The 23,353-nt window shown below is 63.6% G+C and overlaps 3 protein-coding genes and 1 long non-coding RNA gene across 9 annotated transcripts; 2 read left to right on the top strand and 2 right to left on the bottom strand.

Annotated features, from left to right (window-relative positions):
- The first annotated feature begins 1,953 nt into the window (after positions 1-1,953).
- On the top strand, positions 1,954-5,780 carry GTPBP3 (GTP binding protein 3, mitochondrial). 4 transcript variants are annotated; one of them, XM_054050495.1, is made up of 9 exons: positions 1,954-2,042; positions 2,922-3,157; positions 3,614-3,787; positions 3,877-4,067; positions 4,155-4,227; positions 4,346-4,489; positions 4,603-4,768; positions 4,864-5,142; positions 5,251-5,780. In XM_054050495.1, exons 1-9 carry the CDS (start codon positions 2,005-2,007, stop codon positions 5,480-5,482), a joined length of 1,533 nt encoding a protein of 510 aa, XP_053906470.1. In that variant the 5' UTR covers positions 1,954-2,004; the 3' UTR covers positions 5,483-5,780. The 4 variants fall into 4 exon arrangements, with proteins under 4 accessions (XP_053906470.1, XP_053906469.1, XP_053906472.1 ...); XM_054050494.1 differs by having other exon boundaries at positions 3,865-4,067; positions 5,251-5,682; XM_054050497.1 differs by having other exon boundaries at positions 3,701-3,787; positions 5,251-5,680.
- A 615-nt stretch (positions 5,781-6,395) lies between these two features.
- On the bottom strand, positions 6,396-9,787 carry PLVAP (plasmalemma vesicle associated protein). The gene is made up of 6 exons (XM_009568337.2): positions 8,876-9,787; positions 8,457-8,547; positions 7,626-8,215; positions 6,900-7,023; positions 6,717-6,795; positions 6,396-6,629 (listed from the first exon to the last, which is right to left on the bottom strand). Exons 1-6 carry the CDS (start codon positions 9,251-9,253, stop codon positions 6,623-6,625), a joined length of 1,269 nt encoding a protein of 422 aa, XP_009566632.2. The 5' UTR covers positions 9,254-9,787; the 3' UTR covers positions 6,396-6,622.
- Positions 9,788-10,963: 1,176 nt separating this feature from the next.
- Positions 10,964-12,923, top strand: LOC128849266 (uncharacterized). The gene is made up of 3 exons (XR_008447287.1): positions 10,964-11,078; positions 11,272-12,135; positions 12,166-12,923. It is a non-coding gene; the product is annotated as an uncharacterized LOC128849266 (long non-coding RNA).
- Positions 12,924-12,930: 7 nt separating this feature from the next.
- Positions 12,931-16,269, bottom strand: LOC128849265 (coiled-coil domain-containing protein 194-like). 3 transcript variants are annotated; one of them, XM_054050352.1, is made up of 5 exons: positions 15,768-16,269; positions 14,700-14,796; positions 13,986-14,118; positions 13,750-13,830; positions 13,429-13,565 (listed from the first exon to the last, which is right to left on the bottom strand). In XM_054050352.1, the coding sequence occupies exons 1-5, from the start codon at positions 16,110-16,112 to the stop codon at positions 13,556-13,558; spliced, it is 666 nt and encodes a 221-aa protein (XP_053906327.1). In that variant the 5' UTR covers positions 16,113-16,269; the 3' UTR covers positions 13,429-13,555. The 3 variants fall into 3 exon arrangements, with proteins under 3 accessions (XP_053906326.1, XP_053906327.1, XP_053906328.1); XM_054050353.1 differs by having other exon boundaries at positions 13,434-13,565; positions 13,765-13,830; XM_054050351.1 differs by having other exon boundaries at positions 12,931-13,830.
- Positions 16,270-23,353: the final 7,084 nt, after the last annotated feature.

Below are 23,353 nucleotides of genomic sequence, written 5' to 3'. Positions count from 1 at the left end.
CCCCCCCACCCCGGGGGTGCCCTGCATGCCCCCATCCAGCCCGACACCCCCGTCTCCCCCCAATCCTGCCCCCCCTCCCGCGATGCCAACCCCCTCCCGGGGCTGCCCGGCATTCCTGACACCCCCCCCCCCCCAGGGACTTCCCCTATCCCCCCAATCCTGCCCCCCCGGGGCTGCCCCACATCTCTCCATCCTGCCCGACAACACCCCCATACCTCCCTACATCCCCTAAATCCGCCCCCCCCCCCCCCGAGGATGCCACCCCCCCGGGGCTGCCCCAGCATCCCCGCCCCCCCCCGCACCCTCCGTACCCCCCCCCATCCCTCCAGTGCCCCCTTTCCTCCCCCCGTGCCCCCCCCTAGCACAGCTCTGTGGTTCACACTGTTCCCTGGGGCTCGGGGGGGGGGGGGCTGTAACCCGAGCGGGGTGCACGCTGCTCCCTGACCTTTTGGGAGCCTCCCCTCACTCTGTCACCCTGGGGGACCCCCCCAGGCTCCCCATCCCCAGGTTCGGAGTCTCCTGGGGCACAGGGCACCCCGTAAGCCCCACAGCAGTGATGTGCCCCCCTCCACCCCCCATGCCAGGTCCTGCCCGCCCCCCCCCCCCCCATTGTGTGCCCGCGGCTATTTTGGGGCGCGGGCTCGGTGCCAGCGGGGATGAAGGGTGCCACAAGGAGCCATCCCCTCCTTTGGCATCCGCGTCTGGCAGCTGGAGGGGGGGGACAGCCTGGCACCCCTCCCAGGCCAGGCTTGGCTACTGGCCCTGTGTCCCATCCTCCTGCCCGGGGGGGGCTGCAGAGCCTGAACCGCCCCCCAAATCCTCCTGAGACCCCCCAGGATTCGGGTGCCGAGTGGAGAGGGGAGAGCTGTGGGGGGCACAAGGAAAAGCTTCTGCAAACCGGGGGGGAGAGGTTCGGGGGGGGGGGGGAGAGGTTTGGGGAGGGGGGAGCTGCCCTGGGGCCGTGCAGGGCCGGGTGTGTAAGGTGGGTGCAGCCAAGGACCCCCCAGGGAACCCCTCCCTCAGCCCAGAGCCAAGGCCCTCTGCTTCCCATCCCTCACCCCTGGCCCACGGAGCACTCGGAGGCGGTGGGTTGGGGTGTCCGCAGGGATTTAGCACAGGAGGTGACATTGGTGGCTCTCCTGCATCCCAGGGGTTCCAGCATCCCCTCCTTTATCCCCGCCTGCACCCCCTTCCTGCACACCCTTCTGCATCCCTTTTTGCATCCCTTCCTGCATCCCCTACCGCATCCCTTCTTGCATTCTTTCCTGCATCCCTTCTTGCATCCTTTCCTGCATCCCTTCCCGCATCCCTTCCCACATCCCCTCCCGCATCCCAGCCCTGCTGCTGCTCCCCCCTCCCTGTTCCAGCGCTTTCGCCCGCATGGCTGCCCCCCCCGTGTTCCCCCCAGCCCTTCCCAGGCTCCAGCCGACTCCAAACTGAGCCAAGATTTTGGGAACCACAAGGGGAGACCCCCAAAGTGGGGGGGACACACACACGGCAGCATTGAGGGGGGGCTCCCATCCTGGCTGCTCGTACCCCACTGCCTGTGCTCTGGCTGGTTCGCCCCCCCCAGCCCTGAGCAGAGGGGATGGGGAGTGGGATGGGGTCCCCCAGAGCCGGGCAGGGATGCGGGGTGGGATGGAAGCAGGGGGGGAATTGGGATGGGGAGTGGGATGCGGAGCAGGGTAGGAATTGGGATGGGGTATAAGAAGCGGGATAGGCAGCAGGGTGGGAATCAGGATGGGAATCAAGATAGGGAGCAGAATGGGGAGTGGGATGGGGATGCAGTGACCCCCGGCGGCGCCCCGCCCGACGCCGGGCGGAAGCACTGGCGCCCTGCGCGGCCTCAAGCGTCGAGCGTCCCCGCGGGGCAGCGGACCAATCAAAACGGGGTCCGGGGTATAAGCCCCGCCTCCAGCCCCGCCCCGACCAATCGGCACCGGGGGTAGGCGGGGCGAGGCGCTGGCGGCGCTAGGGCCGCGCGGGGCAGGGCGGGCGGCGCTCATGGCGCTGCGCAGGGCGCTGGGGGCGGCGGGGCGCAGGTGGGGTCTGGGGGCGCGTGGGGAGGGGCTGCACGTGGGGAGGGGGCTGCACATGGGGGGGTGCATGGGGAGAAGGTGCACGTGGGGAGGGGGCTGACATGGAGGGGGTGCACGTGGGGAGGGGGCTGGACGTGGGGAGGGGTGCGTGGGGTGAGGGGGCACATGGGGAGGGGGCGCATGGGATGGGGAGTGCACCTGGGAAGGGGAAGGGTGTGAGGAAAGGGTGTAGGGGAGGGAGGGTGCACGTGGGGGGTGCATGGGGAGAAGGGGCACGTGGGGAGGGGTGCAGAGGGTGAGGGTGCACCTGGGGAGGGGGGTGCATGGGCTAAGGAGCACCCGGGGCTGGAGGAACCCGGGGTACGGGGTCCACGTGGGGTAAGGGGCGCCTGTGGAGGGGGGCTGTGAGATGGGGGTGTGCCCGGGGCTGGAGGAACCCGGGGCAGGGGGAGAGGGTGGGAAAGGGGAGCAGGGGGTGCATGAGGTAAGGGGGCGCCTGGGGAGGGGGTGCGCCCTGGTGCTTTTGAGGGGGGTGTGGGCTGAGGATGCACCCCGAAGCACAGGAGTGTGTGTGGAGAGGGGCAGAAGGGTGAGCCCCTGCACCCCACCTGCCTGTCCCAGGCCTGGGGAGGGGGTGCAACCGAGGGTGGGGGGCTGCACAAGGAGGGGGCACACCCCAACATCCTGGGGGGCATAGGGAGGGGTCTGCACCCCAGGGTGCAGCGGGAGCCCCTTTGGGTCTGTGGGGCGCAGGGTGGGGTGGTCCTAGTGGGGTGAATGTGGGGGTTGTGCATCCCAGCACCCTCTGTGCCCCACCTGGGGGGGCGCAAAGAGGGGCTCACCCTCCTGCCCCCCATCTCTGAGCTGCCTGCCCCATCGCAGGGGGGCGCAGCGCCTCTGCTCCGCAGCGGCGAGCGACACCATCTTCGCCCTCTCCTCGGGCCATGGGCGCTGCGGGGTGGCCGTCATCCGCACCAGCGGGCCGGGCAGCCGCGGGGCCCTGCAGAGCCTCACCGGGCGCCCCGAGCCGCCCCCGCCCCGCGTCCTGGCCCTGCGGCGCATCCGGGACCCCGACACCGCTGAGCCCCTGGACCGCGGCCTCGTCGTCTGGTTCCCAGGTGGGGGTGACATCGGGGCTCGGTGCCTGAGGAGGGGGTCTCGGTGCCTGGTTGGGGTCTCGGAGCTTGGTGTCATGGTGCCCAGTCAGAAATCTCAATGCTTTGGAAGGGTATTTAGTGTCCCGTGGGGGTCTCGGTGCCTGGGGAGGGGTCTTGGTGTTTGTGTGTGTATGTGGGGGGGTTTGGTGCCCAGTTAGAGTTCTTGGTGCTTGGGGAGGGGTTCTCGGCATCCAGTCAGGGATCTCAGTGCTTGGGGAGGGGTCTCAGTGCCCGGTGAAGGGGTCTCGGTGCCCGGCACAGCCCCTCTTGCCTTCCCTGGCACGGTGAAGCCGGCTGGGGGAAGACGCCCCCATGGCTGCTCCGGGCTCAGCACTGGCCCCTTTGCACTGATCCTGCGTGACTGCAGCACAGCTGCTTGTGGGGGTCTCGAGGGGTCTCTCCTGAGCCCCCCAAAAGCCCCCAGGGCTTGGAGCCACGCATGCTGCCGTGGGAGGGGCAGGCAAAGAGAAGGGATCCATCGCGGGGCGATGTCCCATCCCGCAGGTCCCCAGAGCTTCACCGGCGAGGACTGCGCGGAGCTGCACGTGCACGGCGGGCCGGCGGTGCTGAGCGGGGTGCTGCGGGCGCTGGGTGAGGCTCCCCCTGTCCTTCCCTCCCCGGAGGGGACCCCCCGGCTCGGCGAGCGGGGCTCATGCCGGCGCTGCCAGGGCGCTTGCCAGGGCTGCGTCCCGCCGAGCCCGGTGAGTTCACGCGCCGAGCCTTTCGCCGCGGGAAGCTGGACCTGACGGCGGCCGAGGGCTTGGGGGACCTGATCCGCGCCGAGACCGAGGCGCAGCGGCGGCAGGCGCTCCGGCAGATGGAGGGCGAGCTGGGGCGGCTCTACGAGCGCTGGAGCGAGACCCTCACCCAGGTACGCTGTGGGGGCACAGACCCCAACCCGCCTGCGCCCACGGGTGGTTTGGGGACACGGCGCCGAGCTGTCCCCGCTGACCCCCAGGCTCTCGCCCACCTTGAAGCCTACATCGACTTCAGTGAGGATGACAACGTGGAGGAAGAGGTCTTGGCCCGAGGTGAGGCTGGTAGGGCGGGGGGCGGCGGACAGGACCCTCATCCTTGCTGTCCCCCCCCTTTGCCACATTTCCCCTCTTGTCCCCCCCTTTGCCACATGTCCCCCCGCTCTCTCCGCAGTGGATGCCACCGTGCGGGCGCTGGCGCAGCAGATCGGGGCCCACCTGCGGGACGGGCGCCGCGGGGAGCTGCTCCGCGGGGGAGTCCACGCCGTCATCGCCGGTCCCCCCAACGTGGGCAAGAGCAGCCTCCTCAACCTGCTGTGTGAGCGCGGCACGAGGGGCGAGGATCCCCCTCCCCGGCGACGGCAGCCGCTGTCCCCGACCCCGTGAGGGCAGGGGTCCCTCCGCCATCATCGTGTTGCCCCCCATTACCAGGCCGGCGCCCGGCAGCCATCGTGTCGCCGGTGGCGGGGACGACGCGGGACGTGGTGGAGGTGGCGCTGAATGTCGGTGGTTACCCCTTGGTGCTGAGCGACACTGCCGGGCTCCGCGAGGCCACCGACCCCATCGAGCAGGAGGGGGTCAGCCGTGCACGGGAACGGTGAGGCTGGGGGCGCCGGGGGGGTCCCCATCACCGCAGGGGCTGGGGTGGCGGGGAGGTGGCAGGATGTGACCCCTTGCCCTACCTCCCGGCAGGCTGAAGCAAGCAGACCTGGTTCTGGCTGTTCTGGACGCGGCGGCGGTGCCCACGGAGCCGTCGGGGTTGGGGGCTGCCCTGGGGTCCCTGCTGCCCCCCACCAGCCCCCCCTGCATCCTGGTGCTCAACAAGGCTGACCTGCTGCGGGGGGACGGGGCCGCTCTGCGCGACGCCTGCGCCCGCGGGGACCCCCTGCCCCCCACCACCCTCCTGTCCTGCAAGACGGGCGAAGGGCTCGACCGGCTGCTGGAGCTGCTGGCGCGGCAGCTGGCGCGGCTGTGAGTGTGGGGGGACGGCGGGGGACACCGGCCGCCGCGGCGCGGTGACGCCACCTCCCCATTGCCACGCGAGGGGTTGCTCCGGGCTGGATTGTCCCCCTTTTCCAGGTGCGGGGACCCCCTGGCAGGCTCGCCCAGCCTGACCCAGAGCCGGCACAGCCTCCACCTGGGCGACTGCGCGGCGGCGTTGGCACGCTACGACCGGGAGCGCCGGCGGGACCTGGGGCTGGCGGCCGAGCGGCTGCGGTTGGCGCGGCGGCACCTGGGTCGCATCACCGGCCACGTGGGCGCCGAGGAGGTCCTCGACATCATCTTCAGGGACTTCTGTGTTGGCAAGTGAGGGGCGCAACGAGGGGTCCCCCAGCAGCGAGGGTGCGGCAGGGGAGCTCTGGGCTCCGTGCTGGTATTAAAATGTGGTGCCTTTGGCGGCTCCGACATCCTTCCCCCTCCCCGGTCCCTGTGCCGTGGGACTCTGCATCCTCATCCCGGGCTGTGGTGTTTTCCTGGATGGTGGGAGCATGTCCGGAGCCCCAAGCATGGAAAAAACCACCAGGAGAGGCTCCGTTTCCTGGCCCGGAGGATAGAGAAGGAGCTGGAGTGTCTGGGAGGGAAAAGCCACCCCGGGCGTCCCCCCTGGGGTGTCCGCACCGGGCACCGGGCATGGGGGATGCAGAGCTCAGCATCCCAGCGGGGTCCATCCCGGCACCCCCAGGGCACCCCCAGCCCTGGGGCGCAGCGTGGGGGGCTTGGCTGCCTCCCTCAGTGGGACTTGGGGACCCAGATGGGACCCGGAGGCGCTGGATGGGGACACCCTGGGAACGCTGCGGCCGCTGGCGAGGCGCTGGAAGGGGATGGCGTGCAGGCCTCCTAGAAGGCAGGAAAAGCTCTTTCAACAGGAAAGAGTGGGAAGCGTGGCTGTAAATCAGTGAGTGGCAGCCGGCAATTAATCACCACGCTCGGCGCGTCCTGCGCCTGCCGCTGTGCCCCGGCCCCACGCCCTGGCGTGCCGAGGGGGCTCAGGGACAGGATGGGGCTGCCAGGGTTCGGCAGCCAAGGATTTTCCGCTCGCTCGGCCTCGCGCGCTTCCCGCTAGCGAGTCGGGAAAGCCCAGGGCCGGGGCACGTGAAGCCGGGACGGGATGTTCCCAGTTCCCATCCCAGTTGTGACCTCTGCACGCCCCCACAGGCATCCAGGCACGCATGTGACGAGCTGTGTCGGTGCTCAGGGCCGGCTCTATTTACAGTCTCCAAGCGTACGGGTACACACGCGAGAGGGGGTGAGCGTGGGCGGTCATGGAAGGGGACAAGGGAGGGTGGCCCTGGCCCCCACCACGCTGGTGGCCCCCAGCCTGGGCAGGGGAACAACACCACCGGTGCCGGCCACTTGCTTCTGGTTGAGATTTGCCATCCGTGCTGCGAGAAGCACCTCCTGGGCTTGTCCTCGAGCCCCTCGCTGCCGTTTGCCATGCACCAATTGGCCATTAGCCGCTGCGGAGAGGGCAGGATCAGGCCCCTGGCACTGCATGCCCCTCCACCCACACCAGCCCGATGGGTTCCCACCCCGGCCCCCCTCACCTGGGGTTCTTCAGGGTGGACGTGTACTGCTCCATGATCTTCTGCACCGACCGCTGGATCTCCTCCGCGTTGATTTTGCCTGGTGGGATGGAGCAGCGGAGTCTGAGCTCGGCGCCGGGGGGGATGGTGGCTCCCAGCGTGATGGGAAGCTGGTGCCACAGCAACGGCCACCCCAGGACTCACCCATGTTCCCAAAGATGCCCTGGTTCCTCAGAACATCCACATAGGAGCCCGTGCTGGCAAAGGGTCCTGGCCGCACGCTGCTGCCCGGCACTCGCGAGCCGGTGATGTCGAAGAAGGCGTCCATCTGCGGAGGAGAATGGGTGGTGGCTGTCGGTGCTGCCCTGCTCGGCATGGCACCGCTGGGCGAGGGGCCCCGAGGGTGCAGCAGCAGCTTGGACCGCTCAGAAGGGTGTTTGTAGAAGAAAGGTGGGTTTGCTAAAGCTCATGGGATCGTTTGGTTGGAAGACCTTTGCGATCATCGAGTCCAACCATCCCCATCCGCTACCAAACCATCCCTGAGCACCTCATCTGCTTTTAAACCCCTCCAGGGATGGGGACTCCAGCACCAAACTGGGCAGCCTCTGCCAGTGCCAATCTAATCCTCCCTGGCACAACTTGAGGCCATCTCCTCTCATCCCATCACTTGTTACTTGGGAGAAGAGCCCAGCACCCACCTCGCTCCAACCTCCTTTCAGGCTGTTGTAGACAGTGACGAGGTCTGCCCTCAGCCTCCTCCAGGCTAAACAACCCACGTCCCTCAGTTGCTCCTCACAAGACTCGTTCTCCAGCCCCTTCCCCGGCTCTGTTGCCCTTCTCTGCACACGGAATGTGTGTGCCCAGCCTCGTGCTCCCAGCACGGCTCTGGAAGGTGCCTGGGATGTCCCCATGCCTCAGCAGGTCCCTCACCTTGGAGCCCATGCAGATGTTGAGCTGCTCCTTGAAGTACGTCGCCTGCGCAGCAGCTTTGCTCTTCTCCTCCAGCTCCTTGCTGAGCTGCTCCTTCTCTCCCAGCAGCTTCTTCTTCTCCTCCTGGCCGCCCTTGACCTGTTTCTCCGCGTCCTGCAGCCGCTTCTCCAACTGCTGCTTCTCCCCGGAGCAGTTGAGGTGGCACTGGCGCAGGTTCATGTCGCAGACGTTTTTCCCCACGTATTTGGTCTCTCGGTCCTGCTGCCAGAGGAAAAGCCCCTCTGCCCGCTGCGTCAGCCAGCTGAGCTGCTCGTGGACGGTGTTGCAGCTGTAGGGGCTGAGCGTCTCCTTGATGCGCTGGAAGGAGTAGCTCATGTCGGCCCTCAACGTACTGCACTCGTGCTTCAGCAGCTCCAGGTTGGTTTTGGTGGACTCGCAGAGGGTCCTGGTGGTGAGCAGGTCCCGCTGGCAGCTTTCCTGCTCCTGGGTGGTTTGGGTCAACGTGGCACCCGCTTTGCGGCAGTTTTCCTCCAGCTCCTTCTTGGCCAGGGCTGTCTGGTCCAGCTGGCTCCGCAGCAGCGCTTTGTCAGCTACACGGGGAGGGCGCACAGGGTTGGAGTGCGTGGTCTCCACCAGCTCCCAACTGACATCTCGGGGTGACATCCCACTCCAGGTAGGGGGCAGACCCCCGGGCATGGGCTGTGGTGGGTGCTCGAGGGGTGCTGGGGGTCCCCAAGGGGTGCTGAGGGTCCCCAAGGGGTTGGGAGGGGGGTGTCCAGGCTTGGGGTCACCCAAGGTGGGGGTCACCCAAAGTGGGGGGGAGTCCCTTACCGCTGCAGCTGGCATTGATGAGGCTGATGGTCATGTGGCACTCGTCCAGCTTCGTCTTCTGGTAGAAGATGATCTTCATCATCTCCTGCAGCTGAGGTGGGGGAAGGAAAAGGGAGGGGGTCAGAGCATCCTTCAAGGACCCCTTGGGAATCACCTTGCTCCTCCCGGGTGGTGATGGAAGGGTTGGGGAGGAAAAGGTGGGAAGTGCGAGATGGGAACCCCGTCAGCTGGGGGCTGCCTCTGGGGTGCCAGGGCTGAGACCACCCTGGGATGTCAGCATCACCAGGAGGTTCTGCCCTCCCTGTACCTCTTCATCCATCCCTGCCAAAGCCTGTGGGGCTGGAGCGAGGTCCCATCTCCCAGAACCCATGGGTGGGGCTCTACCGCCCACCCCGGCTCTCCCTGGGGAGAGGTCTCACCTTGGGGATAGGGTTGGGGGGCTGGGTGCTATTGCACTTATCCAGTTCCCGCTGCACCTTCTGGGCGAGGACCTGCAGCCCTTGCTTCTCCTTGAGGGTGGCATTGAGGGTGCGCGTCAGGTTGTAGTTCTTCCCGCTGAGGGTGATGATCTTGCTGTAGCGATCCTGGAGCTGCTCCTCCAGCAGCCGGAGGTGTGTGTCCGTGCCCGCTTGCGCGTTGCCGTACACCATGAACAGCACCAGCCCCAGGATGATGAGGAATTGGATGAGGGAGGTGAAGAGGAAGATGTACTTCACGTAAAACCCACAATCCCGCTTGGGCATCACCTCTTTGGCCTCCAGACCAAACTTGGCCACGGTGTAGCTGCTCTTCTCCATCTCGCCGATGCTCTGCGCACCCCACCCGGCAGCGGCAGCCCCTTTCAACGGGGCCGCGCTGGGGCGGAGCTCTGTCCCGCCGCCGTGTTTATATTGCTCTATTTAATATTTCCTTCTGCTGGGCTCCTTCCTGCCTCTCCGGATGCCTCCGACCCGCCAGGTTATCACGACGCAGCTTCTGTTTGTGGGACGACTATTGTTCCCGGTTGCTAACAGACAGGAGCGAAGGCTAGGACCCTGCTCCCCCAGGACCTGGCGCACCACTGGGACCGGTTTGCACCCCAAAATGGTCCCCAGAATGGTGGGAAGCAGGGGATGACTGGAGAATGGGTCCCTGGGAGGAACCCAAAGGGGCTGCGACCACCGGTCCTCACTCACGGGGTGATGGAGGAGGATGCACTGCCCAGACCAGGCGCTTGGGTTGGTCCTGGCACCATGTCCTCGTGGTGGGATGGTGGCACACACATCCATACTGGACCTCACTGCTTTGCCAGGTTGGTGGCACGCAGGGATTGATGCTCCACATCTGCTCTCCTGCTCCTCACAGAGGAAGGCTGTGGGCTCTGGCTGGCAGCGGGCTGTGGGGAGAGTGACGTGGGGCCATGGGACGAAGCCACTGGTGGGAACGTGCAGCTGCGGCACCCATGGGTGCTGCCACCCTGGGGGTGCAATGGACTTGGTAGGATTTGTGGATGGCAAACACCGACCTCACCGTGGGTTTGCAAAAGGGAACGGTTTGATAAACAAGGAACGAACATATCTTGCAAGTCAGATGGATCGAGTGGTGGTGGTCACTTAAATCAGCTGAGTCAATTGCGACATCGCTTTTGTATAAGAATGAAATGTGTAGTAAACAATGGAAACGATGTCTTCTGGGGAAGGAAGAAAGAGTGAGGATGAAAAGCAGGAAAAGGACAGCATCCTGACATAGCTTTGTGTTCAAGAATTCCATGTGCATTTCCTATTTTCTAAGTGCTTCAACCCCACGTCAGTAGCTCCAGGATTATTCATCCCCATCTTCTAGTAGCTCCAGGGCGTGAGGTGGTGGACTCACAGCCTGGTGTTGCTGCTGTTAAGAAGAGACCCCCCCCCAGAAAACAGGGACTGAGCTTCCTGCCCTGAGGACGTGACGACCCGTTGAGTCCCTGCTTCTGATGCCACAGCAAGCCTTGCCAAGAGCCAGTCAACACATGCTGATTGACTTCATCCCACCTCGCCAAGAGGTGCCAAAGACTTATCAAAGAGTATAGGACTGGTGTGTGAAAACTCTTTCTTTGGGGAGGAATCAACGACCACTTCAGCTGATGGATGGGTAGACGGGCCTGGACCTCTCCTCCTCCCTTCTAGGTAAGAATTGCGCACCTCTGACTTTGTCAGATGTTTCCCCGGGAAAATAACTACTCACTTGAGTCAATTCTTCAATTGTTCCTTCTTGTATAGTGATGTGATCATTGTTACCTGATTGTAGTCATCAGTGGGGAGGCCCTGGCCCAGGTTGCCCAGAGCAGTGGTGGCTGCTCCATCCCTGGAGGTGTTCAAGGCCAGGTTGGATGGGGCTTGGAGCAACCGGACCCAGTGGGAGGTGTCCCTGGATGGGCTTTGATGTCCCTTCCAACCCAACCCGTTCCATGACTCTATGATCTAGCACTAACGCCACAGTGAGTTTATCAGCAGCAATCCCAAACTCATTTTTATCTGTTGCTTTAAACAGGTGACCGACGTTTATGTTAATTCTGGGTGATGACTGACACGAATCCATGTATCACACAGTCCTTCAGTCATAAACCATTGACCAAGATTGGGACCGGGGTGGATCCAGCCACAGGTGAGTTCTCCTCTGAGGTGAAGCTTAGAAAGCAGGAGGGTCCATCCTGAACCTCGTGACTCAACGGGAGCCGTACCCGCTCCCACCACAACCCTGCCACGGGGCCCAAGGAGCCGCTCCTGGTCCCGTCCCCAGCTGGGGGCATCTCTGCTGGGCTTAGCAAGGGGCAAATCCAGGTCTCTCTTCCCACCAGGTCCCCAGGCTGCTGAGGAAGCCCCGTCCAAGCCCGTGGAGGCCTGGCCCCACACAAGGATGGCTTCTACACCGGCAACACTGCCACAGCGGCTCAGCCGAATCCGTCATGGGGGGAAAGAACTGTGGGTTTGCAATCCTTTCCCTTGCCCCCATCCGGGTCTGGGGTCCCCTGGGAGCTCACGGGGGTGCAGGTGGCTTGGGGACAGTCTGGGGACATGGAGGGGAGGGAGAAGGAGTCACCTTGGGTGCGTGCAGGAGCGTGGCCGGCACCGGAGGGAGGGGAGATGCTGTCCGTCCGACCCTCAGCACCAGTGACCACCGACATGGCACCCCCTTGTCTGGGCTCAACCAGACCCTGATGGGATCCCGGCCGCTGCCATCGCCACCGTGTCCCCATCCTGCAGAAGCCCGGGGTGTGATGGAGCGCCCCGTTGCCCCCAGGACCCCCCCAGCTCTGCAGGATGCCCAGCCCGGGCTGGGGGTTGGCTGGGAGCCGAGCCGGGTGCTGACCCCAAGCCGCTCGCTGTTTCCTGCCTTCTGACTGCGCCGCGGTCCCTGGGGACCGGGAAGTGTCGGAGATGGCTGGGATGGTGTCAGTCCTGAATCCATTCTCAGCTACTGCCGTTTCCTTCCTGAGCTACAAATAACGGTGAGTCAGCCCCTGTCCCCACCGCGGGGACCCTGCCAGGGCTCTGCTGGACCCCCATCCCCGGGACCCCAGCGTGTCGGTGGCTTTGCTGGTTGGATGCTCCCTCTGGAGCTCGTCCCAAGGGCTCCCCACAGCCTCCGGGGGCCACCAGGGGTTCTCGATGGGGTGTCCAGCTGCATTGAGGTTAGACCTTGGGAATGGCATTGCGTTGAGGTTAGACCTTGGGAATGGCACTGCGTTGAGGTTGGATTGGGAATGGCGCTGAATTGAGGTTGGACCTTGGGAATGGCACTGCATTGAGGTTGGACCTTGGGAATGGCGCTGCGTTGAGGTTGGATTGGGAATGGTGCTGCATTGAGGTTGGACCATGAGAATGGCACTGCGTTGAGGTTGGACCTTGGGAATGGCGCTGTGTTGAGGTTGGACCACGGGAATAGCTTTGTCTGGGTCCCCTCTCTGTCTCCAAATGCTGTAGGGCTGGGGTCTCACTTTGGGACCACCAGATTTGGGGTGCGGGAACAGGGCTGGTCCTACCCTACAGAGCTGAGGGAGCCCCAGCACAATCAGGATTGTCCTCACAAAGGCTTTTTCACCTGGGAAGCTGCCTGCCAGCACCCTCCCGAGCCCGCCGAGCTGGGGAGCGCGGAGGCGATCGCCCCCGGGGAGCACGGATGGAGGGGGCCGGATGCCTGTGTGCAGCCAGCCTGCCCTCTGCACAGGATGCCGCGGTGGCAGGAAAATCTGCAACTTTCCTGGAAACCTTCTTCAAAGTGGATCAAAGATGCTGGGAAGTGACTGGAAAACAGCAGCAGCTGCTGATCCCCGTCCCCGCTCCCTGCTTCAGCCGCACGGTCCCTGGCTGGGCACCCCTGGGGTACCTGCGGGGTCCCTGGTGGGGCTGGATCTGGTCCTGGCAGCTGCTGGGCACTGCGGTGGCAGAGCGGGTTAAAGCCCTGGGAGGTGTGTGAGGTTGGAGCAGGATCGTGGGGGCCACTGGGCTTGGGGGGCGACGGCTGGGCTCATGGGGTGACAACTGGGCTCAAGGGGGAACAGGGAGACATCCCAGTGAGTCTATCAGGCTTTATTGCCCAAATGCCTGCCTATTCTTCCCAGTTTCTGGAGCGTGCTGGGAATGTGGCATTAAACCCTGGAGCTGGTTAATGATCAGCTCCAAGCAGTCAGTGATGAAACCATCCCTTGGTTGAGCCAAAATTCTGCCCAAAAGCTGGGTTGCTGACACTTCTGGCCCTGCCATCCTCCCGCAGTGGTGGAATCGGGATGTGTGGTGGCGTCGGGATATGTGGTGGCATCGGGATGTGTGGTGGCATCACAACTGGCAGCAGGATCAGGACACACAGTGGGATGAAGATACAGAGTGGGATCAGGATGCTCGGTGGGATCAGGATGTTTGGTGAGATCAGGACACACGGTGGGATGAAGATGCGCTATGGGATGAAGGCACACGGTGACCACCAGCATCGTCCATCCGGCTCTGGTCAGGATACCTCTGGGGCTGAGCTGCTGCTGGGTCCCAGTGCTAAGGGGCGCTGTGGGACTGGGAATGATGGGCTCCGGCTGGGGGAGCCTGGCCCCCAGCCCCCCCGGCAAGGAGTGGGTCGGGGGGTGCAGGGCTTCAGCCCTTCCTGCAAAAGAAAGGAAAGCAGGGAGTGAGTCCCCACACAGCCCCCACGTCCTGCTCCCCTGGGGACACCGGTGACGATGGCACGTGCTGGGAAGCACGGGGAGCACCCAGTCTGGCTGCAGCAGTGAATCCCCCTCCCCAGACCAACAGCCGACCCCAGGCAGGGCAGCACCCCTAGAAAGTACCGGGATGGGGGGCACCTGCGTCCGGTCGCTCGGACCCTCGCCCGCCGTCGCAGCGCATCGATCTCAGCCGCGTAGTCGCGCCTGCGGGAGAGCAGAGCCATGGCAGGGGGGTCCTGGCCCAGGGTGGGGGGACGGAGGGCCCCCATGGGCGGGGGGGGGACGGGGCAGGGGGTTGAAGGTGCTGGGGAATGGGTGCTTTGGGGTGCCCAGCCCATGCGGGGGGACAGGGACCTTACAGGGTGGCCTCGAGCTCTCTCTGCCGGACCTCGCACTGCTCCCCGCGTGCCCGCAGCGCTCGCCGCTGCTCCGCTGCCTCCTCCAGCCGCTGCCGCAGCCCCAGCGCCTGCTCCTCGCCCCGTGCCAGCTCCTCTGCAGGACAGGGGGGACAGCGGGGTCACCTGCGCACCCCAACAGCCCAAACCCATGCTGGTCCCACCGCGTATCGCCCACAAAGTGTGTGTGGCTCAGGGGACCCCAGGCAGGGTCCTGGCGGGAGGTGTTGGAGCCCGTGTGGTGGACAGAGGGGTGCAAGAGCCGCCCAGAGGATGAGCGAGTCTGGAGGAGGCCATGGGCGTGATTGAAGGCCGGAGCACCTCCCGTACCAGGGCAGGCGGAGAGTTGGGGTTCAGCCTGGAGAAGAGAAGACTCTGGGGAGACCTTAGAGCAGCTTCCAATAGGGAAAGGGGCTCCAGGGAAGCTGGGGAGGGGCTCTTGATCAGGGGGTGCAGGGAGGTGCTGTGAGGGTGGGGAGGCCCTGGCCCAGGGTGCCCAGAGCAGTGGTGGCTGCCCCATCCCTGGAGGGGTTCCAGGCCAGGTTGGATGGGGTTTGGAGCCCCTGATCCAGTGGGAGGTGTCCCTGCCCATGGCAGGGGGTGGGACTGCATGGGCTTTGAGGTCCCTTCCAACCCAAACCATTCCATGATTCGATGCAATATCCAGACGGAGCTCACCTTGCAGAGCCGCCTTCCCACGGGCCAGCTCAGCCCGCTCGCGCCGCAGGGCCAGCGCCTCGTCCCAAAGCACCGTCACGTTGGCCTCCAGCCTGGCCTGGGGAGAGCGGACGCGGCAGCGTGGGGACAGGGGTGGACGGTGTCCTCCCAGCTCTCCATCCGCCGCTGGACCCCTGCCCTCCTCACCACTCCCCCACGTCCCCACGCTGGTCCCAGTGACCTTAGGTCCACCCCGTCATGTTTCTTGAGGAGGTAGGAACATGAATTTGGAGGAAATCCCTCTTCCCTGGAGGGATGGCGCAGCTGGAGCCTGGTGAGGATGCAGGGATGCCGTGGGAGCCCTGCGCCACCCAACCACCCCATGGTGGCATCTCCGGTGCCTGGGACGGGACGGGGCTCTCCCCCCATCCTGATCCCAGAGAGTCTGCCCAGCCCAGCTCCATTCCCGGCGCCAGCCCTGGGAAGCCGGAGCACTTTTCCAGCCTCTCTGGGCCATTGTTCGGCCGGATGAGCTTGGAGGGGCGGCGGGACGCGGCTCTTCCTCGGAGCTGGGGCCAGGCCCTTTCCCAGCTGAGGCCACAGCTAAAAATACCCGGGAGGAGAGAGACGGCAGCTCCGCACCAGCTCCGGCCTCCGCTGCTGCTTTGGGACTGGGTAATTATACGTGTGCGGAGCAGCTTGGGCACGGCCAAGAATAGCCGATCCCGGCCAGGCATGGGCACAGTGGGACCGGGGGCAGCCGGGACTCGTGTTTTGGGGTGTCCCATGCAAGACGGTGACCGTGCACCCCAGAGAGCTGCCAGTCCCCCAACCCGTGGCTGCTTCCCAGCCCATCTCCCCTGCCAGCTTTTGGTCCCTGGAGGCTGCGTGTCTGCCACATCCTTCCCATGCGGTGGAGCGTTCCAGGAGTCTGTTCAAACCCCTCAAAGGGAAGAAGCATCAGCCTTGTCTTGGCTGCGGAGTTCCCCTCAAAGCCCCTCCTCGCCACCCAAGATTCGCTCGCCCTGTGCATGCAGTTCGGTGGCCAACGACCCCCTGATCCCCATCCTCATCCCCACCAACACCTACCGCCCGCTCCTGGCAGGCCACCAGGCTGGCGTTGAGCTTCTTGCCACCACCACGAGCCTGGGTAAGCTCCCGGCGCAGAGCGTCCTCCACCCGCGTGCCCGCCGCCACCGCCCGCTGCAGCCGCGCTCGCTCCCGCTCCAGCTCGGCCACGCGGTTCCCCAGCTCTTGGCTTTTGTTGGCTGCTCGTTCCTGGCAGCCCCGCAGCTTCCCCACCGCCTCCGAGCGCCAAACCATCACCGCCACGGAGACCGTCACCGCTGCCACCAGCACCAGCAGCACCGCGCACAGACCCAGCACCTTCAGGGTGGCCTTGGGCACCGCGGGGTCCATGCCGGAGGGGGACATGGGCTCGCGCGCCCGCTCTGCCGGCGGCTGCCCGGGATGTGCCAGAGTTCCCGGGGCAGGTCACGCCCTGGGTTGCCGTAATTGCCGTGTGTGGGCTTTTTCTCACCAAACATGGCTTTGGGCTGTGGTTTCTCACAGGTCCCAGCCCAGAATAGACTTTGTTTGTGCTGGAGGTGGGAGGATGCTCTGTCCCGGTCAGAGCTGCGGGCGATGCAGTTGGGGTCTGGTGTGTGCTGGGGATGCTCAAACGCCATCTGCTTGAGGGGGTCCTGCACCCCTCTTTGTCCCAGAGTCAGGGCGCCGGGTCCCCAGAATTACCAGAGCAATGAACCACTGGATTTTCCCAAAGTTTTATTAGAAATTGGTTGAAAACCACCTAACCGTAGAGTGCTGTGGCTCCCACTGCTCGGGTCAGCCCTGCGACACCTCTGTCCCCTCCCTCACCCTGGGCACAGCCCTTGGCGGCTGGAGGGAAATCATCTCCCCCTGGATGTCCCCACGGTGAAATGGAATGGATTTGGTGAGCAGAGCCTCGACCTACAGGACAGCGTAGACAATGCCAAGGCAAAAGCAAGCGAGCATGGGGCTCCCGCAGCAGGAGGACAACCCAAAGCGGGGGGACAACCGCTCCTCACCCCAGATCGAGGGATGGGGACTCAGTGAGGCTCGTGTCCCCGCGCCTTCGGGCTCACAGGAGGAGCATCCCGGAGAGCAGGAGAGCCAAGAGGCTGAGGGACACGGCTGGGAGCCCATTCCCACCTGAGTACTGTCTCCTCATGTCCTGGAGCTCCTGCTCCAGCCGCTGGTTCTGCAGCTGGAGCCTGGCCCTGTGGGGGACAGGGAGGGTCAGTGACAGAGTGGGGGGCTGGGGGCAATGAGGGGGGTGCAGGGCTCACCTGCTGCTCTGCAGGTCCGCCAGCTGCTCCTGCTGCTGGGCCACCTCCGCCTTGAGCGCCCCGTTCTCTTCTGCCGGGAGGTGACAGCAGGCGGGGATCAGGGTGTCCCAGGGGACAGGGAGCAGGATGACACGAGGGGCAGGGACGAGAGTGTCCCAGGGGATGAGGGTGTCCGGGGGATGAGGGTGTTCAAGGGCACAGGGATGAAGGTGTTGCAGGGGATGAAGGTGTCCAGGGGATGAAGGTGTCCAGGGGATGGGGATGAGGATGTCCCAGGGGACAGGGATCAGGGTGTCCCAGGAGATGATAATCAGGGTGATTGAGAGGACAGGGATGAAGGTGGCCAAGGGGGTGAGGATCAAGGTGACCAAGGGGGTGGGCATCAGGGTGTCCCAGGAAATGGGGATGAGATGAGCCAAGGGAAAGCAATCAAGGTGTCCCAGGGGATGGAATCAGGGTGGCCCAGGGGATGGGATCAGGGTGGCCCAGGAGATGGGATCAAGGTGTCCCAGGGGATGGAATCAGGGTGGCCCAGGGGATGGGATCAGGGTGGCCCAGGGCCCATTGCCTGTACCCAGACGCCTGTCACCACCACCCCCAGCCCAGGACTCACCTTGCAGCTCGCTCATCCTGGCCAGTGCCTGCTCCAGCTCCGAGGCTTTCCCCTCCAGCTCACCCTGAGCGTGGGCAGAGGGAAGGGGCTGACGGCTCCAGCTTGGGCACTCTCTTGCACCAGTTCAAGCCTGGCAGCTGCAGGTTTCGCAGCAGGATCCGGGACCCCCCCATGCACCCCAGCACCTACCAGCTGCTTCCTGCAGCTGTCCCACTGCCCGCGGGCTTCGGCGAGGGACAGGTTGGTGATGACCAGTGCCTTCTCCAGCTGTGCCAGCTCCGCCGAGCCATTCCCTGCCACCGCACAGCCCACGGTCAACCGACAGAGCACGGTGGGGAGGATTACCGCCAGCACCACCACCAGCAACGCTCCGAAGGCTACAGCCAGGTATGTCCTCCAAGGTCGCTTTCCTGAGGTGCCACCCTTCATCCTGTCTGGGCCAAAATCTGCAGGGCCAGGAGGGAGCTTGAGGTTTTCCCCCATATCAGGCAGTTTCGTTTCTCCAAAAGTGGGACTTTCCAGGAAATCATGTGATTCTCGTGTGTGCAGCAGCTGGACGAGGTGAACGGACAATGGTGTCGTGGAGGCTCTGGCGGGCACGGTGCTGTGCACCGGCGCTGAGATACTGCAGATGCCGGGGGTTGGGGGGGTCCCCTCCCTCCACAGGGGGTGATGCTGGGCTCATGTCCCAGCTCGGGGGCAGAGCTGGGGGGCTGCGGGCAGCCCCATGGAGCTGCCAGAGGGGTCAGCACTCATGGTGGGGGTGGGACAGAACAAAGCATCCCTCAGGGCAAGGGGAATGGGGTTTGGGGTACACAGAGCATGGGGTGATGGGGTATGGAGAATTAGGGGTACAGGGTACTTGGGGCATGGGGTACCTGGGGTATGGGGTACCTGAAGTATGGGAGATTAGGGGTACAGGGTATTTGGGATATGGAGAAATGCGGTTACGGGGCATCTAGGGTATGGAGAGATTGGGTTATGGGGTACACAGGTTATGGGGTTCCTTAGGTATGGAGAAAGGGGGGTATGGGGTACTTGGATTATGGGGTTGCTGGAGTATGAGGGATTAGAGACACGGGGTATGGGGTGTCTGGGATATGGAGGAATGGGGGTATGGGGTACCCAGGTTATGGGGTGCCTGGGGTATGGAGAGATGTAGTTATGGGGTACCCAGGTTATGGGGTGCCTGGGATGTGGAGAGATGCAGTTACGGGGTACCCAGGTTATGGGGTACCTGGAGTACGGAAGAATGGGGGTATGAGATACCCGGGGTATAAAGTACTTGGGATTTGGGGTGCATAGGTGTGCTGATTTCGGCAGGGATAGAGTTAATTTGCCTCAGCAGCCACTGTGGGGCTTTGTTTTGATAAGGGTTCAGACAGTGCTGATAAGCAGGGAGGTTTTTGTTATCTCTGAGCAGCAGTCACACAGAGTCAAGGCCTTTTCTGCTCCCCACAGTCCGGGGGAGAGGGGAGGGCACGAGGTTATGGGGTACCTAAAGTATGGAGAGATTGAGTTGGGGGAGAAAAAGGAAGGGGGGTTTGTTCGGAGTGATGACATTTGTCATCCCAAGTCAATGTGAGGAGTGACAGAGCCCTTCTTTCCTGGGAATGCCCGGACACCACCTGCCGATGGGAAGCAGCGAATGCATTCCTTGTTCTGCTTTGCTTCCATACTTGGCTTTTGCTTTCCTTGTTAATGTGTCTTTATCTCAACCCACGAGTTCCCCCTTCACTTTTACCCTTCTGATCTTCTCTGCATCCCACCAAGGGGAGCGAGCGGATGGGGTCGGTGGTACCCCCAGCACAGAGTCCTGGCACGGGCAACCCGGGCTCGGGGATGCTCTATCCGCATCCTGGCATGGGCAACCCGGGCTCGGGGATGCTCTATCCGCATCCTGGCATGGGCAACCCGGGCTCGGGGATGCTCTATCCGCATCCTGGCATGGGCAACCCAGGCTCGGGGATGCTCTATCCACATCCTGGCATGGGCAACCTGGGCTCAGGGATGCTCTATCCGCATCCTGGCATGGGCAACCCGGGCTCGGGGATGCTCTACCCGCATCCTGGCATGGGCAACCCGGGCTCGGGGATGCTCTATCCACATCCTGGCATGGGCAACCCGGGCTCGGGGATGCTCTATCCACATCCTGGCATGGGCAACCCGGGCTCGGGGATGCTCTAGCCGCATCCTGGCACACGGAGCCAGCAGCCAACACCTTACCTTTCTTCCCCCCGGCTCCAGAAATAGCTGTTCCATTTAGTATTTTTATTCTGCTATTTCATGTGATATAAAAAGCAATAGATGTGAAATTAAAAACACAAAATATTTACCAAACTTGAAGTTTTTGAGTCAGATTTTCAACATCTGGAGAACTGAAAGGCGCTGGCAGATTCAGCGAGCTGTCAGCATAAAGGCTTTAAATATGTTGTTATTATTATTTATGGTCTGGAGCCTGGAGAAGGACGAAGGCCAAAGGTTGCAAAAATAGCTTGAAAAAGGCGAATGGATGTTTTTTCCAGAACCAACTCTCTTTGAACAGCGAGATATTGAGATGCAACCCTTAAAAAACTCTATCTAAAAAGCAACTGGGAGAGGAATGTACATCATCGAGAGCTGTCCCGAAGCCGCCCCCGTGGTGGAGGCAGCCGTCCCCACGGTGTCCCGGCTTGGGTTCACTTCGGAAAACAAGTGTTAGGATTCCAGGCAGCCCCTCTTCCCACTGTTTTCTCCCAAATCCCAGCTCTCCATGGCCCCTTTCCCCAGGGACGCGCAGCAATAACCCCTGGGTGCCACCACGTCGGGAGGGGTTGGGATTCTCTCGCCTTTCTGTGTTCAAGGACCGTTTGTTTTCCTCCTCGGGCAGGTTGTCCGGAGGGAGTGCCGGGAGCAGAGCAGCGTCTCTTGGCCAGACTGCCTGGAATTCTGCAGCTGGATCCGGCCTGGCCCTGCCACCATGGCAGAGATGGGGACCTGGCACCTCCCGTGTCCCCCTGCGGCCGGGGGATGCGCCGGATGCCAGCGGATGCTCCGGTTTGGTTTCCCCAGAGATACTGCGGGCTGGGATCTCTGGGGATGCTCTGGATGCTTGAGGATGCTCTGGTTTGGGGTGTCTGAGGATGCTCTGGATGCCTGTGGATGCTTGGGTTTGGGGTCGCTGGAGACTCTGCCCTTTGGGATTCCCAGGGACGCTTGGGTTTGGGGTCCTCAGGGGTTCTCGGTTTTGGGGCTCTGGATGCCTGCGAACACTTAGCTTTGGGGATGCTCCGGCTCAGGGCACGGGGTTGAGGAGACACCTCTGCACCCCCAGAGCTGGAGCCCTGGGCAGGATGCGGCCCCTGAAGCAGCAGTGCTGGGTGTGGTGCAAAGGAGCGAAGCCAACAAGGAGGGGGCGTGTGGGGGCGCATTTTTGGCTGCTGGGGGCCGGCACACGCGAGCAGCTCCTGCTGTGGTGGCGATGCTCCGCACCCTGCCCAGCCCTCGCCCCACAGCTCGGCCCCAAGAGATGATTGGGGGGGCCTGGGAGCCTCTGTTTTCCCTTTTCATCCCTTGCCCATGCCTGTTCCTTTTCAGCCTGAAACGTGGGTTTCTCTCCTATTTTGGTTTGCCTTTTTGGCTGGTGTCTTTTATTATTTTAATTTAGGCACTGTCATTATATTTTCCATTATTTAAAGAGAAAAAAAAAAAAAAAAGGCAGTGAGCTGCTTCCCAAGGCCCTTTCCAGCTCCGGCTGCTGCTCAGAGCAGCTTTTGTTCCTGGCCAGCGCTGGGACGTGCTTGTGGGGCGCAGCGCTGTTGCACCCCATTCCCACAGCCTGCGGCTGCAGCGTGGTGGGGGCTTTGGGGGATGCACCCCAATGCAGGGATACCGAGAGGAGGGAGCTGTGCGAACCGCAGCCCCGTCCCTGCCACGGGGGCCCCCGCAGTGCCGAAGGACGTGCTGATGAGCCGGCGCACCGTCCCGCTCATTTATGTTGGGCTCCGGCCACCCCTCATTGCTGGCCGGGTAGGACAGGAGCTGCCGGCTCCCGAGCTCCTCTTTCCCTTCCCTGCTTTGCTGTTCCCTTTTGGCCGGGGGGTAACAAGAAGCAGCTGAGCCCAACCCCACCTGCCTTTCTCATCATCGTGAGGATCCACATCCCGCATGGAGATGGGCTCTTGCCGTGCCCCCTCGCCTGCATCCCATGGGCCCACTGTCCAGGAGCTCTCCTGGGATGTTTCCATCCCTGTCTCTGTCTTCCAGGTGCTGTTGGAGCCTGATGGACCCTCCAGCACTGGGTGCAAGTGGAGAGTGGGGCAGCATTGCACCCACACCCTGAAACCCACAGCCAGGACCCACCACGCTCCATCGTTCCCAAAGCCATGGGAGATCCAAGTTCCTCCAACCTGCCCTTTGTGGAGCCAAGCCGGGAGCATCATTCACACCGAGGGGCTGAGAAAACCAAAAGAAGGCAGTTTTGACCCCAGATCCGTAGTGTTGCAGCCTGTGGGTCCGGTGTGGGATCCCCGCAGGGCTCCCCCCATCCCCAGCCCTTCAGGTACCCCACGCTGGAGCCACCGTGGAGCTGCGTGCCAATGGTTTCTGCTAACGATTATGAGAATTAGAGACAAAAGCATCCCAGCTGGCAGTGTTGGACACCCAGCCGTGTAATCAGCCCAACTGGACTGCGAGGCTCAGCATCGCCTGGAAGCGGGGAGGGGCCGGGGGGTTATTTTGGTACCCGATGATGCGCCACAGCACACGGGTGTGGGGCGGGTCCGGGCGCCCCCAGCCCGCGCAGGGGGCGTTTGGGGCCAGGGTTGGGACCAAGCGGCTCCTCGTCGCCAGGATTGGAGAGTGCGGGACCCTCGGGATGGGGTCTGTGGGTTCAGCCCCCGCGGGGAGCAGCGGGAGGATTTGGCTGCAGCTCCCAGCCCAGCCCCTGACCCGGGTGGGATTCCAGCCTTCGGGAATGTGGGGCTGGGCTGGACACCCAGCGCAGACCTCCCGCAACCCCAACACATCCCTGTGTGTGTCCCTGCAATCGGGGGGAGCCCCTGGCCACCCTCCTGGCTCTCTCCTGCACTTGTTCCCCCCAGGGATCCAGTGCCAGCAGCACCCCACAGCACAGTGCCGGAGGTCTTGGCCCCCGCTGGGATGGGATGCAGTGAGAAGGAGCAGCCGTGAGCACGAAGGGCTGCTAACGGGGGCATGGGACCCCAGAGGACTTCGCGTGACTGCTTTTTGCTGGTTTTCGCCCCATTTTTCTTCCCGCTGCCATAAATAGCAGCAGCGCTGCAGGAGCTGCTTCCATCTGCCCTGCCTGAGCAGCTGCCTCCGATCCAGCCAACCAGATGGTGGAAAACAATCCTGCCCGCTGGCACCTCGGCCCCCGGCACTGCCGCCAGCGGTGCCCGCGGGGAGCAACCACCGACCACAGCGAGGGACGCGGGTCCCAGCGGGCAGGACAGGGAGCATCCAGGAGCAGGGAAGAGCCAGGGGCAGGCAGCACCCGTGTTTTGAGAAAGGGAATGCGGGAAGAGGCAGCACCCAGGGAAGGAGAACATCCAGAGAGAGATGGAGAACATCCAGAGAGAGATGATGGAGAACATCCAGGGTCAGGCAGCACCCAGGGACAAAAAGTACGCATGGAAAATCAGCATCCAGGGGCAAGCATCACCCAGAGACAGGGAATGTCCAGGAGCAGGGAACATCCAGGGTCAGGCAGCAGCCAGGGACAAAAAGAATGC

The sequence above is a fragment of the Cuculus canorus genome, chromosome 27, assembly GCF_017976375.1.
Source record: "Cuculus canorus isolate bCucCan1 chromosome 27, bCucCan1.pri, whole genome shotgun sequence".
Taxonomy (NCBI): domain Eukaryota; kingdom Metazoa; phylum Chordata; class Aves; order Cuculiformes; family Cuculidae; genus Cuculus; species Cuculus canorus.
Note: the sequence above shows the minus strand (reverse complement) of the source record. Positions and strands in the feature narration are given on the sequence as shown.

Bases quoted from the DNA above. Each gene is read 5' to 3' on its own strand.
- LOC128849265 (XM_054050351.1), bottom strand. From the start codon at position 16,112: ATGTCCCCCTCCGGCATGGACCCCGCGGTGCCCAAGGCCACCCTGAAG. The intron at 14,797-15,767 runs GTAGGTGTTGGT...CGCTCTCCCCAG, and splicing joins TGGCCTGCCAGGAGCGGGCG to GCCAGGCTGGAGGCCAACGT. The intron at 13,831-13,985 runs GTAAGGTCCCTG...GCTCTCCCGCAG, and splicing joins AGAGAGCTCGAGGCCACCCT to GCGCGACTACGCGGCTGAGA.
- PLVAP (XM_009568337.2), bottom strand. From the start codon at position 9,253: ATGGAGAAGAGCAGCTACACCGTGGCCAAGTTTGGTCTGGAGGCCAAA. The intron at 8,548-8,875 runs GTGAGACCTCTC...CCCCCACCTCAG, and splicing joins CCCCCAACCCTATCCCCAAG to CTGCAGGAGATGATGAAGAT. The intron at 6,796-6,899 runs GTGAGTCCTGGG...CCATCCCACCAG, and splicing joins GGGCATCTTTGGGAACATGG to GCAAAATCAACGCGGAGGAG.
- GTPBP3 (XM_054050494.1), top strand. From the start codon at position 2,005: ATGGCGCTGCGCAGGGCGCTGGGGGCGGCGGGGCGCAG. The intron at 3,788-3,864 runs GTGAGGCTCCCC...CGGCGCTGCCAG, and splicing joins CGGGGTGCTGCGGGCGCTGG to GGCGCTTGCCAGGGCTGCGT. The intron at 4,490-4,602 runs GTGAGCGCGGCA...CCCCATTACCAG, and splicing joins CAGCCTCCTCAACCTGCTGT to GCCGGCGCCCGGCAGCCATC.